Genomic DNA, 14159 nt, shown 5'->3' on the forward strand with positions numbered 1-14159 from the left:
ACCTCACACACCAACAAACACACAAACAACCACCCATGGAACATTTTGCACAATGCAGCATTTGCACAGAACTCAAACTACTCATGTTCATTGCACTACGGTCATTTTGCACTACCCTGTCAGCCATTTGCACTACTGTTTATACTGTTTACACTGATGTTTATATCATCTACTGTTTTCACTTATATTCCACTGTTTTTATATTATATAGCATTGTTTATATTTATATTTATTTTGTTAGGAAACTGGGCTTATACTGGGACCGGGGAAACTAATTTCGTTCCACTCATGTTTTACGTGTGTGAAATGACAATAAAGCTCCTTGAATCCTTGAATCCTTGAATCTTCTGTATGTTTTGGCAGATGGCAAAGCAGGGTGAACAGGCCGTAGCACACCTCACCTCACTTCACTCATACACTATACAGACAAAAGGATTAGGGCTCACTTCTTCATTATTGAATTCAGGTGTGGTGTGGGGCAGTTTTTCAGTGGTTGGGCTCGTCCCCTGACTTCCAATGAAGGGAAATCTTAATGCTTCAGCATACCAAGACATTTTGGACAATGTTGGTTGCACTGAGTAACATCAGTTCTATGCTCTACCCCGTTTCTCCTCAACTGAGTGCCATTAAATACTTCATCATAAGACATCAGCGTCCCCTTCCATCTTCTGAGTTCAAGGTTTTCTGCAACAAATACCAGTGCCCAACCCCACAAACGCTCACGGAAACACAGAAAGCCTTGCCAGAAGAGTGGAAGCTGCCCCAGCCACAAAAAGGGGACCAGCTCCACACCAATACCAGCAATGAATGTAAAAACAGCCATACAGTGTCTGACTCTGCACATACATTATTCTACATGGTGACGCTCACACATTCAACTGTAGGACCAAGAAGAAAAAACATTTTTGACTGGAAAGGGGAATACACACATAGTCCTGCACTGTAAGAATTACTGGTTGCTGTGAATGTTCCTCCTGGCCACACTGCCCAGAACGAGATTCCTTCACAAAGCATTTTCAGGGTAAAATGACAGGGAATAAAAACTGACACACTGAAATCTTCCACCTTGCTAAATCATCCATCCATCCATCCATTTTCTATACCACTTACCCGTCAGGGTCGCAGGGGAACTTGAACCTATCGCAGCTGAATGCGGGCGAGAGGCGGGGTACACCCTGGACTGGTCAACAGTCAATTGCAGACTTGATAATCAGTCAAGCTTTATTTATAAAAGAGCTTTCAAAAAACTCACACTGTTAAGGTATTATGTGTATTATTTTTTAATGAAGCCAGATAAGGTTAGCATTTCCAAAACCAAAGGACAACAATCAGTAATGCAAATACATAATACAATGCAAGGAGTGTAAAGTAAAACATGGAACATGAATGTCACACACATTACAATTACATGTGAGGATGTTACAGTATGATTTTGGCTTTTGTCACGAAGCACCTCACTCAACTATTCTTTATTTACGCTGCCAGAAATCAGCACTATAAATCAACTCAGAGATTTTTCAGAGACACATGTTCACACTGAGTATTTGACTTGTGAATACATACTTTCTTCAGTCTTCAACTCCTTCTTCTTCCTTCCTTTTGTAGCTTTCCCACCAGAGAAAGTCAGCGCAGAATAGTTCAGATCACCTCCACCTTCAGTCTGTGCAGCAAATAAAAGGCCCTTTGTACAATATTGTGTTGGTGATATAAAGTGTGGTGTTTTGGGGAATTATGTTAATGAAATAAATACAGTAATGTAATTTGGTATCATTACTTACATCACGTACTGGTTGGCTCGAGTTGTCACATCCTGTTTGTGAAGAGGAGCTTTCTTTTCCTAACAGTGAATGAAGACAGGAATATTAAGTACTTAAGCTGACTTTTAAATGAGCATCCTCAATGGATTCAACGAGTTTTAATTTAAAAATGTTTCTTCAATTATTAAATTGTATAGTACTGTCATGGGACAAAAAGCAATATGAAGAAATTCAAATGTTGTAGGTTGTCCTGTCCTGCATGGAATTACACTTCTTATATAAACTTTTCAAATAAAACCATAGAAGTATTAAAGTGTTAGATTCAGTCAACAACACTTACCCACAGATTGTTCACATTTTGGTCTTGAAATTCGGCAACAGATTAACACAATGTTTCCAATAACAGAAATGATCAGACAGACCACCGCTATCACCACAGCAAGAAAATCACAACTTGCTGTTTGCTCTAGACAAAGAAAGAAATAAAATTATCAGTGATGTTGTCATTAACATGTTATGAATATTACCTGCAGTACTGTGCACATTGTTATACCAATATGTAGTTTTGTTCCATCTCCAAATATTATCTCTCCACATGTGGCCACAGCACAGTAGTACGTCCCAGCATCAGTGGAGTTGATGTCCTTAGTGAGGCGATAAACGCAGCTTTTCTGTGTGTCAGATCTCATTTCACATTCATCATGTCTGTTTCCATCTGCGTAGATGATGTTTGGATGAGATTTGTCTAATCCGGCTCTGAACCAGAACACACTGCGACCTCCTTGACACATGTTACTGTCAGAGTCGGAGAGGACCGAACACTGGAGAGTCACCGAGTCTCCTGGACGGACTGGATCAGAAACTGTTGGCCACTGAACAACAGTGTAGTTTGATGTCCTCTGAGTGTTTCCTGTAAGTTACAAAAGTTCAAAAAAGTATTTGAGAATAGTTCACAGTTGATATCTAATATATAATGATTTGACATGTACTCTGCAGAAATTCTAACATACAAGTTCCAGAGATGAACAAAAACCACACTGTCAAAACAGACAAGCATAACATTTCAAGTGAATATTTTGGGTAACATTAACACTAATACAATATAGTAATCAATTTTTTACTAATGAACTCTGAGGACCAATCTAATAATCAATGATTCTGTGATGATAGCTCTTGAATGCCTCGGATTTAATGACTGGACTATAAAGCAGAACAGACTTGAGAGTATACGTCCCCCTTCATGATCATTGTAAAAGTAATGTGAAGATAGATCATGAGGTAATGTTTACCTGAACATTACCTGCCATCCACAACACGTGCAATACAACATTTTATTTCTCTGCTTTAGGTAAGCTACTTGGCTTAAGTATAATCAGGCAGATCATTCTGTCTAATTGGGAAATTCCTCAAAGGGAGTTTGCTTCTGCCTTCTATAATACAAACGAGCCTCCACCCTAAAGGACAGACAGTTTTCTCCAGAAGGAAGAAAAGGCCACTGGTTCAAGAGACCTATAAGAGACCTAACCAGTAGTGTAGAGACCTTACCCTTTGGTGCAAGTTTCAAAATGGACAGTCTCTTGAAAGTAGAGGGTATTGAGTTTATTAGTGGTGACGATCGTCTTAATAAACTGTTTCATATCAAGACTTACTGGATTTTTAAATCTGATACTTTGATGTATTCGGGTCTTGATGAAAAAACAGATTGTAAACCTCTTTTGTGCACAAGCTTATCTTTCGGAAGACCGATAAGAAACTCAAGAAAGCTAAATGCAGTTCAAGAGATTCCAAAACAAAACAAGACAGATCACATAATTACCTTTCAACAATAAATAGCTCCCACTCCAAGTCATGTTCATCCAGTCCACAACTGCACAGTGATACAGTCCCTCGTCTTCTGGAGTGGTCCTCAAAATGGTCAGATTGTTAACATTCTCATAAATCTTTAGATCCAGTCTAGAGGAAGAAATCGCTGATCCATACACTGCGCTTGTATGTTTTCGATGTCCCGCAATGAATTTCAGAGTGCCCCCGGCACTCTGCTTGTACCACTGAATTTGTTTATCTTTCCATTCTTTGTAAAGGAAAGAACAGGTGAAGGTTGCAGGTTCACCAAGCTGAACTGTGGTCACTGGAACCAGAGTATCTAAATAAACAAACACATATACTATGTGAAACCATAAATGAGAAGTTGTGTGGAATGTAAATGTAAAAAAAATAGGATGAAAAAATATGTAATCACATGAATCATCGTGCATTTGATTAGCATGTAGATACTTAAAGGAGAAAATATTTGGTTATTATTAGGTAGCACTTACATCCTTGATGAAGGAGAACCAGTGTCATGCAGAACACGATCATCTTCACACTGTCTTTTATTATGAAATTTGGTGGCATTTCAGTGAGTGAAGCTGGTGCCATGATTCTGATAGGTCAGACTGTCAAATGCATCTGATTGGTTATCACAGACTGTCAGAGAGCATTTCCTGCTTCACCGGTCTTCACCTGGTGTGAAACAGATTTCCTCTCACTCTCATCTACTCTCAACCTGGAATTGTTGTCATTTTTACCTGTTCTTGCTATATCTCATCAGTTGAACTGAACTGAACTGAATTGAACTGTGATGGCTAAATCATATTTGCAACTTTACTGCTTCTGCACAGATATCAACTCTCACTGGCTTGATAAAGAAACAAAACTAAAACCTTGCTTGTCTCGTCTTTGTGTTTTGGGCTGCAGGTGCCAGTAGGTGTGGTCAGGTCATCATCTATTGGGTTTACTGGACCCAGTGTTCCCAATATTATTAGATTGCACCCCATGTGTTCCCTCTGCTCCCCCTGCTTCATATTCTCTCTTTGTCCTTGTTTTTTCCTTCTTGCCATGCAACACTTCACTCACCATTCCTTCGCTTATGCAGACACAATGACATTACTGATTTACTGACTGTCACACTTCATACCTCCAATCTCCTTAGTGATTTCTGTTCATTTCAAATAAATAAACTTTGTTTTCTTCCTTTAACTTCTTGTGTTGCCTTCTCCTGTCATGGATTTGAGCCAGTCAACACACATGAATGAGAAATCATAACTGAAAATAAACAAAGCATATTGATTTTAATGCAGGGTTTCTATTTTCTGCCTGCTAAATTACATCTTAGGACCATGCAAAATGAAACAAGGATCTACTCATGGATGTAAAGCTAGTGCTCATGACAGGGCGGGACATTAAGCTGTAATATGAGCTGCCATCGGCACGGTGGTGCAGTGGTTAGCACTGTCGCCTCATAGCAAGAGGGTTCCAGGTTCAAATCCCGGTCTGGGCCCTTCTATGTGGAGTTTGCATGTTCTCCCTGTGCCTGCGTGGGTTTTCTCCGGGTACTCCGGCTTCCTCCCACAATACCAAAAACATGCACATTAGGTTAATTGGCTACTCTATATTGCCCCCAGGTGTGAGAGTGTGTGGTTGTTTGTCTTTGTGTGTTGGCCCTGCGATTGACTGGCGACCAGTCCAGGGTGTACCCTGCCTCTCGCCCGTAGTCAGCTAGATAGGCTCCAGCCCCCCCGCGACCCTGACAGATAAGCGGTATAGAAAATGGATGGATGGATGAGCTGCCATAATTAGCTTCGTTAGCTAATGTCTCATTTATGAGTAGATGGACTGTGGCTGTGCCATATTTACATATTTTACCTGTGCTCACTACAAGCAATGCATCCATTGTCACCAACACGCTACACTGGGGAGCCCCGCAGGTTGTGGTTACAGCTTTTACATTCTAAATTTTTGCTAAAAACAATAATTCAGCAAACTCATAAAAGTAATAACTAAGTAAAACTAGGAAACAGTCTTTGGTACAGTTTTAGTTCATTCTCTCATCAAATAAACAATACATGTCAAAAGCTTTCTGCAGGTCCCATAGAAGTAGGACACATTGCAAAACTGGGAAACTGGGACAAAATGTCAAATATCACAATACAAAGAAAAACATTTGGGAATAAATGGGAATAAATGCGTTTCTCAGCTTCATATTTTATTCAGAGTTTGAGTGATTATTCAAAATCAGTCTGATACAATAATAATAATAATAATAATAGACAATAATAATATTGAGACATATCAAACAATAATCAAAAATAAGAATTATCTTTTCTTGGTTCAAACAGGCAACACTACAAAATATAAGTACTGTCTTCCTCCCAAACTAATCATTCTGATAGTCCAACATTTCATTCAGTTCACCTAAACAGGAATCGCTGCTGTGTGAATCAGTTTTCACATTGTGCATGTTAGGTGTTCAGTTTTTATGACTGCAGGACTTCATTGATAGTCCTTCATGCCAGAGTATATGCAGTCCTGCAAAGGCTCCTCGTTATTCATCCATCTCTCTCTCTTCCTTGAAGTAAAATCCAGCGCTACATAGTTTAGTTCCCCCATTGCACCATCCTGGAAGTGGCAATCATTGTTAGATGTTTCAGCTGCAATACCATAACCCATTAATACAGAGATGTTTCAATATTAAACATGTAAAGCCATGGTAACCAGTGTGCTATAAAGGATATAAAGACTGCTGTTTAATATTCCAAGCAATGCCTGCTATGAACTGCCATCTTCTCCGAAACCTAGCCATCTGTGAGCAGATCACTGAGCTGTCGAAGGCAAATACAGTTTATAGATGGCTTCCATTGTTACTGCTTCAGGCATGTCAGCTCACAGTGATGTAGATGGGCGAAGCCAAACAAAAACTGCAGGTTGCGTTAATACAGAAAAAGTTTGCACGGGCTCGATTTACAAAACATATATCATATTTAACCCAAACCACAACCTTCCTATGACTTTAACCCCTATACTTTAGTAACCATGATGACACGGGTATTTAACCCACACAATGATGTCTTTTCTGAATATGACCAAGTTATTTTAGGGCCTATATGCCTAATCAAACCTTAACCACAACGGTGTTAAAGAGAACTGCGCTTTTCAAAACTGTGATGTTACATACAGATCGAATCAAAAAATGCATGTCTCATTCTGGAGGGCATTGAGTGTATTTTGTCATTTTATTTGGAGAACAAACCTGTTGGATGGATGTCAGATGTGACTGGTTTACAAATGTGCAGAGGTCATTTATGGTTAGGTCCATATGTACTGGAGACATGGCAGACAGGCATTTGTCCTCTGTACACCACCACAATGAATTCGACATGAAACAACCGAGATGTGACAAATGGCTAACAACAGTTTCTTGCCCAGGTGTGGCCTGTTTCCTCATTAGGCCATCATTAGGCTGAAAAATTAAGCTGAAACCCATCAGAGAGATTGCAAAAACATTGGGAGTGGCTAAAACAACAGTTTGGAACGTTCTTAAAACAAAAGAATTAACTCGCAAGCTCAGCAACACCAAAAGGACTGGATGGACCATGGATGATTACAAAAGTGGATGACCGCTGTCTAGCCAAGTGAAGAACACTCTTGATGAGGTAGACATCTCATTGTCAAGGTCTACAGTCAATAGATGGCTTCGTGAATGTGTAGGGGAATTCTTTTAACTTCCCTCCTCTCACTCTTCAGAGGTAGACCTGGGTCACGCTGTTCGCACTAAATCTCGAACAGCAGACACCCTTCTGGTTTCTGGAGAGTCTGCTGATACCAAGGCCTTGACAATAGCAGATGATTGGACACTCAATGTGCAAATCTTGACTCTGTGTGTAACACTGTCCTGTTTTGGTTATTGCGCCAATGGAGTAGATTCTCAATTCCTTCCTTATTGTCTGTTTTGGGGTTTTGCCAAGAATGGGTGTAACTATCTTGAGCATTCTCTAAGTAGTATAAAAGATCAGCGTCAGGGTCTCTCGGGTTAGAACTGGCACTGGCACAGCATTCTGTAATGATGACTCCTGATTCTCCTTTTCACAAAACACTTTTAAAAAGCCTATCCAGTTCTGAGAATAAGATTCTTTGGACTGATTAAATCAAAGTTAACTTGTACCAGAATGATGGGAAGAGAAAAGCATGGAGAAAGGAAGGAACAGGTTATAGCATGGTCATGTACTGTATGGCTGCCAATGGAACTGGATCACAAGTATTTATTGATGACCTGACTGCTGATAAAAGTAGCAGGACGTTTTCCAATTAGAGCAGGTCTAGACCAAACTTTTTAATTTGATTTTTAGAGAAACCCAACAAAACCACCATAAATAAGCACTTGGCGACAGTGGTGAGGTAAAATTTCCATTTTGAGTGTTTCATCTCAAATTCAGTGTGATGGTGTACAGAGGCCAAATGCCAAAAAAAACTTATACTTGTTGCAACATATATGGACCTAACTGTATTTGTACTTCCTGTCCAGCTTTTAATACAAAATGAATCTGCACAACTTCTGCCATGTGTTTTTATCCTGGAAATCAGCATTAACTTTGCCATCCATGACATGTGGAATGTATTCATAATCATACCCATAATAATATATTATGATTAAATTCTAATCATGCATTAGATGACATTAAAATTATATTTACCACGTTATTTAAGTGGTCCTCAGCTGATATGACATGGTCAGCATGACCAGAAGCACTTACATCTCCTGTTAATGAAAGCAAGGCATTAATGGAAATAAATATTAAAAATGAAATAAAAATAAATAAAATGAAAAACAATAAAATAAAAAAGCATTAACACAATCAATGGCACCTGACTATGTTCATGTATCAAATAATGCAGTCACACATATGTAATGAACCTACCTTTGCAATGTCCACAAACTGACCTTTGATTTCTGCAGATAATAAGAGCAACAATCACAATCACACAGCAGATGAGCAGTGTCCCACTCACAATGACAAATGGGCACAGTTCTTCTCCTGAAATGAGAAAAATAAATTCTCAAGTAGACAATTAACTGAGTGACTATAATTAATAACAGTTGTGTACATCTACAAAACTAACAAAACTTAAATTTTCATTAAGACAGTACTCATTAACTGTACCGTATGTACCATTAACTTGATGACTTGGTTGCTTTCCCAAACATTTTTAACACGAAAACTGAAAGTGAAACCATGTTTTGTGCTGCAAACCGATATGTTGATATCTTGGCTTGGTTTTATAGATGGCGATGTAGGTCCAGACTGGAAAATCTCAGCAACTGTTCAGTGGATTGGCACTAAATATTGTGAATTCCCAAATTATGTATCTGGGAACCATGAATAGCTCAGGAGGCAGAGTTGGGGACACTGACACATTGAATTTAAACTTTGGTTATTCATTAAAGTTCTATCCTAAAAGAGAAAAACTTGCGGCCTCTTTCCATTGAATTGTATTGCACTTGTCGTTGCTTCTTCTATCAGTTCTTCGCTGACAGCGTCTCATGAGCTGCACAAGAGAACATGAGCAGCAGAGAGAAAGGGGTCTGGAAGGGACAGATCACTGCAGGAAATGGTGAGATAACACACACAAGTACAGAAAAAGAACAAAGAGAGGAAGAAGAGCGAAGGCAGCCAAAGCCCACTCATGAAAGGACTGCACTACAGATGCTTCGCATAGGTCTATGAAGCATGTACAAGGCATCAACTCATTCTGTGGTTACCAGCCTTTGTGGCTTGTTAACCTTTGAATCACAAAGGCAACTCACAGCCCCTTGCCAAAGGTTACATATTGTATTTCTAACCTTTAAGCAGTTCTAATGTGATTTGTTTTCAGAGGCCTTAAAATGTAAAAAGAGCCAGTATTTTGCAAAAACAAAAAAAAAAATAGGTAAAGATTATATGTGCTGAAAATAATTTCATAGAGCAGAAGAATGTTTTTGTTTATCTTTCCTGTTATCCACACTGCACTAAAAAAACCAGAAAAATAATGATTTAACGTACTTGTCTCCACCGTAGTTCCTTCACCAAACAGTATCTTTCCACATGTGACCACTGCACAGTAGTAAGTCCCATTATCAGAGGAGTCTCTTATAGTTTCAGACAGACTGTAGTCACAGCTCCTTTTCTCTTGTTCATCACTGCTGTGATTGTGTGTATAAATGATGCTTGGATGGGATTTTCCATATCCAGCTTTGAACCAGTACACACTGTGTTCACCTGGACACCGGACTCCGTTTGTTTTGTTCTTGAAGAGAAGTGAACACTGGAGAGTCACTGAGTCGCCCGGCTGGACTGATGTTGTCGTGGGACTTTGTTTCACATAGACAGATTTGTGCTGATTTTTATGATCTGTGTGAGTCACAAAAGGGCAAGAATTAATTAAAGGACTACTGGATATTGAAAAAAAAACAAAAAAAAAACAATGTTAACATACTTTACCTTTCACAGCAAAAAACATCTGATGTGTAAATTTCATTACATATGTTGCTCCTGCTTGACAGATGTATGTTGCTTCATCTTCTTTGCTAACATTTTTGATATACAAAACAAACACACCATCCCTTTTTTGGACAGTAAATCTTGAGGTATTAAATTGTCCTTGAAGTTCTACTTTGTAAAAACTTCCTGACGCAACAGTTTGGACCACATATCCAAACTTTAGCTTAAACCAGTAAAACATCCCAGTTCGATCTTCAGGGCCTGGGCATGTCAGGGTAAAATTTTCACCAGGTTCAGCCACAGTTAAAGGTATCTGGTCAGGTATGCCTATCGTCTGAGCTGAAAAAATGAGGAAAAACAACATGAGAGCAAAACAACAGGACAAAAACAATGAAAATTTGTGACAGAACGCCATTTATCTAAAATGTTATATGGAAAAATATGTTTTTTCTGTCTTTTCACACAAACTATAATGTATTTCACAATAGTACTCATTTTATAGTAGACAAAAAGTGCACTTACACAGCATACTGAGAAAAATCAAAGCAGACAGTCTTCCGATCATTGTGGCACCGCGACCTGGTCTTGCACAACTGATGTCTTCCCACTCAATGGAAGATCTTTTCACAAGGCGATGCAAGTTTACGAAGTTGAAATCATACTGATTGGCTGAAGCATAGAAAATGCACTTCCTGTTAGAATTTGCAAAACAGTGACCCATATTCTGGTTTTCTGAAAATGGATCATTGTTATCATAACCATATTATATAATAATATAATAATAATATTTTAACAACATAATCACGACTGCATATATGATCATAGATATAAAACTATTGTTTGAGTTTTTATGACATACACTTTGTGATCCAATATGCCCTCAGTGATATATATTTTAGACCTCAATTTATCAAGGACAGAGCTAGGACATAACCGGGTAAGAGACAGACTTCAGACTCTTTTAAGCTGCTTCAGTGGAGACTTTAACAGTACAAGACAGTGTCATGGGAGTCACAGCAACAAAGCACATTTATTTAAGTATTGTAGTTAGGTATAATTATGGGATATTTAGTTTATTCCTCTACTCCACCACATTTCCATGATAAATATTGTTCTTTTTACACCAATGCATTTATCTTTTCGCATTAAGAGTTAACAAAAGATTTGATTGATTTATAATTTATACTGCACTGATATATATTAAACTACCAAAAAGTTATGAAGCCTTTAAAATCATTATTATTTACAGCCTCTGTGTTCGGTGGCTGTCTTCCAATCAATGGCTCACCTCTTCTGTCATCAACTGTTTGTTTAATTACAGCAAGGCAAGACATTGATCTCTGTGACCAGAATTAATTACAAATACCTAATTCATTTGATTCTTACAGTATCCATCACCAACAGTTAGCATGTTTTGTTTGAACTGTCAGCTATATTCAGACATTTACATTAAAAGTCTCTTACAAGAAACCACAAGCTGTTGCAGAGAGACAGGTGAGAAACAGCGGTGGAGGGATTACAAAAATAAAACAAACCACAAGTGCACAGACTGTCCTGAAATAGACTAATCTAGCTTGTTGAGGCCTTTTGAATTTGTGCTGTGTATTTCATGATCCTTCATAGCCTAAAATACAGTTTACACTTCTCACAGTATTTTAGCTTCATTAGCAGCATCACTCTAGAGAAGGTAAAGGGTTAGTCCCCCACTGTGTCCAGACTGTATTAGAAAGATTGCTGTTACAACAGATAGCCTACCAACTTTGGTGATTACCTGACTTTTCCCATTCACAGCAGTATAAGCAGGTTAGCCTTCTGATGTCAGCATTTAGCTCATAGTTCTGCTATAAGTACAGTCTCACAGCATGCATGTAGTCTCTTATTTGTGTTATTAATTACATAGCATTGCCAAAACTTGCCAAAACACTGTTTTGGTGATTTTGGTGACCTTTTTTACTTTATGTGCCAGCTGAGCAACTTCAAAAGGCCTATTTTTAACATACATGTTTATGGTCTCTTGACTTTCACCTTACAATTAAATTTCCAACCATTGTCTTGATGTGAATTTAGTGAAAGCTATGAAAATTAGCACTCTGCTGGGAACTGTGTTAGCTCCCGTCAATGCTGCCACGATTACATGCCTCAGTGATTACCACCTCAAAGTGCTCACCCCAATCATGATAAAGTGCTTTGAGATGCTGATCAAGGACCACATCATCTCCTTACCTCCCCCCACCCCCTTCAACCCATTTCAGTTTGCTTACCGGTCAAACCGCTCTAAAGCGGATGCTATTTCCTCCTGCTTGCCATCTGAGCCTGACACTTCTGAAGAAGTAGAAAATTGACAAGTGAATGCTGTTTGTGGACTTCAGCTCAGCTTTTAACATGATCATAACCCAGCATCCTGTAAGCAAGCTGCACCCCCCGGGCCTCAGCATCCCCTGGTGTAACTGGTTACATGACTTCCTGATGAACAGGACTGTGCAAGTTGGTAACAACATCTCCAACGCCATCTCTCTGAGCACTGGTTGCTCCAAGTGTCTTTGCCCATTTTTGTTAATCCTGATGCCCCACAACTACTTTGCCAGCTTCCCCACCAAGCACATCATGAAGCATGCAGATGACGCAACAGTTGTGGGTTGCATGCGGTATGGTAATGACCTGACATATAGAGAGGAAGTGAAGGGACTGGTGGACCGGTGCAACGAAACAACCTGGTCCTTAACCTTTCAAAAAGAAGGGAGATCATCATTGAGGCACCAGCACTTTCACACACCACTCCTCATCAGCGACGCAGCTGTGGAGGTTGTCAGTAGCACCAAGTTCCTGGTGGTGCAGATAATGGACAATCTCACCTGATCCTTTAAAACCACAGCGTTCATAAAATACGCACAGCAGCATCTGCATTTCCTGTGCTGGTTGAGAAGCACCCACCTATCCCCTCCCATCTTCACCACGTTCTATAAAGGCACAATAGAAAGCATCCTGACCAACTGCATCTCTGTCTGGTTTGGCAGATGCAATGTCTCAGATAGCAAGTCCTTACACAGAGTAGATAATAGAGTGAGAAGATAATTGGGACTCTACTTTCAACCATCCAAGACCCTTAACCTGTAAGAAAGGAGAAGTAGAATTAGACACAGAACCAGAGCCAGAGCAGAATTAATGCTAACCTTCCCAGTACCTAACCTTTGTCAAGTCTTTGTCCTAATATTTAATCACACACACACACTCACACACACCACTACCCAACTACACACATGCACAAATGCACTTTGGACTGTTGCTGGCACATGACATGCATGAGGGCACACACCACTCACTGTGATCTGTGAAAATAGTATTCTAGTTTTTATGTGTTATTTCAGTTTTTATCTTTCCAGTATTTATTCCTATTTTCACTTCTGTAAATAGTTACTGTTGAAAGCCAACACAATGTAATTTCATCCTAAAGTGCACTGTCTGGTGTATAGTTCTAAATGTCAATAAAAGTCTTTTCTATTCTATTCTAATCTAGAGATAATATTTATGTATTAATAAAAATAACATTGTGCTCCTGTATAACTCACGTTGCCATGAGAATTGTCAATAAAGCTAAAATTATGAATCTGATGAGACTTTATTTTGAACTAGAGAGACTGAAATGAACACAGATCTGCAATTCTAGTCCCTCCTCACACCTAAAACCAATCAGGTAGTCAACATTGTGCTTTGATGATAAAAGCTCACTGTGCACGCGTACGGTGGAGGCTTTACCACCTAAGCAGAGATGTCTCATTTTCTCATCTGAGAAACCATGAAATGAAAGACTGCCTGCATATCACATAAGCAGATTTGGGCTGCTTTTGCTTTGAAAATGCAGTTGCCACTGAGTTAAAACGATTAAACTGAAATTTCCCACCTACACACAATCATCAACTCGGGCGGTATGGTGGCGCAGTGGTTAGTATGTCGCCTCACAACAAGAGTGTTCTGGGCTCTGGTTCAAAATTGGCAGCTAGCTGGGGTCTTTAGGTGTGGTGATTGAATGTTCTCCTTTTGTTTACGTGGGTTTCCTCTGGTTGCTCTGGTTTCCCCCCATCAGTCCAAAGACATGCAGTTTCCATTAACT

The 14159-nt window shown here is 39.2% G+C and overlaps 2 protein-coding genes across 3 annotated transcripts; both read right to left on the reverse strand.

The window, feature by feature from the left end:
* Positions 1-915: 915 nt before the first annotated feature.
* Positions 916-4208, reverse strand: LOC124067951. The gene is made up of 6 exons (XM_046405758.1): positions 4073-4208; positions 3574-3900; positions 2311-2667; positions 2098-2223; positions 1779-1837; positions 916-1660 (listed from the first exon to the last, which is right to left on the reverse strand). The coding sequence occupies exons 1-6, from the start codon at positions 4173-4175 to the stop codon at positions 1532-1534; spliced, it is 1101 nt and encodes a 366-aa protein (XP_046261714.1). The 5' UTR covers positions 4176-4208; the 3' UTR covers positions 916-1531.
* A 1199-nt stretch (positions 4209-5407) lies between these two features.
* On the reverse strand, positions 5408-12402 carry LOC124067952. Of its 2 annotated transcripts, none has more exons than XM_046405759.1 (7): positions 12313-12400; positions 10574-10720; positions 10052-10390; positions 9614-9961; positions 8492-8608; positions 8267-8331; positions 5408-6194 (listed from the first exon to the last, which is right to left on the reverse strand). In XM_046405759.1, exons 2-7 carry the CDS (start codon positions 10614-10616, stop codon positions 6069-6071), a joined length of 1038 nt encoding a protein of 345 aa, XP_046261715.1. In that variant the 5' UTR covers positions 10617-10720; positions 12313-12400; the 3' UTR covers positions 5408-6068. The 2 variants fall into 2 exon arrangements, with proteins under 2 accessions (XP_046261715.1, XP_046261716.1); XM_046405760.1 differs by having other exon boundaries at positions 6057-6194; positions 8515-8608; positions 12313-12402.
* Between the last annotated feature and the right edge of the window lie 1757 nt (positions 12403-14159).

The sequence above is a fragment of the Scatophagus argus genome, chromosome 12 (genome assembly GCF_020382885.2).
Source record: "Scatophagus argus isolate fScaArg1 chromosome 12, fScaArg1.pri, whole genome shotgun sequence".
NCBI classification, from domain to species: Eukaryota; Metazoa; Chordata; class Actinopteri; family Scatophagidae; genus Scatophagus; species Scatophagus argus.

Bases quoted from the DNA above. Each gene is read 5' to 3' on its own strand.
- LOC124067952 (XM_046405759.1), bottom strand. From the start codon at position 10,616: ATGATCGGAAGACTGTCTGCTTTGATTTTTCTCAGTATGCTGT. The intron at 8,609-9,613 runs GTACGTTAAATC...TTCTCATTTCAG, and splicing joins AGGAACTACGGTGGAGACAA to GAGAAGAACTGTGCCCATTT. The intron at 6,195-8,266 runs GTAAATATAATT...TGCCACTTCCAG, and splicing joins AGGACCACTTAAATAACGTG to GATGGTGCAATGGGGGAACT.
- LOC124067951 (XM_046405758.1), bottom strand. From the start codon at position 4,175: ATGGCACCAGCTTCACTCACTGAAATGCCACCAAATTTCATAATAAAA. The intron at 3,901-4,072 runs GTAAGTGCTACC...TTGTTTATTTAG, and splicing joins GGTTCTCCTTCATCAAGGAT to ATACTCTGGTTCCAGTGACC. The intron at 2,668-3,573 runs GTAATTATGTGA...TGTAACTTACAG, and splicing joins GAGCTATTTATTGTTGAAAG to GAAACACTCAGAGGACATCA.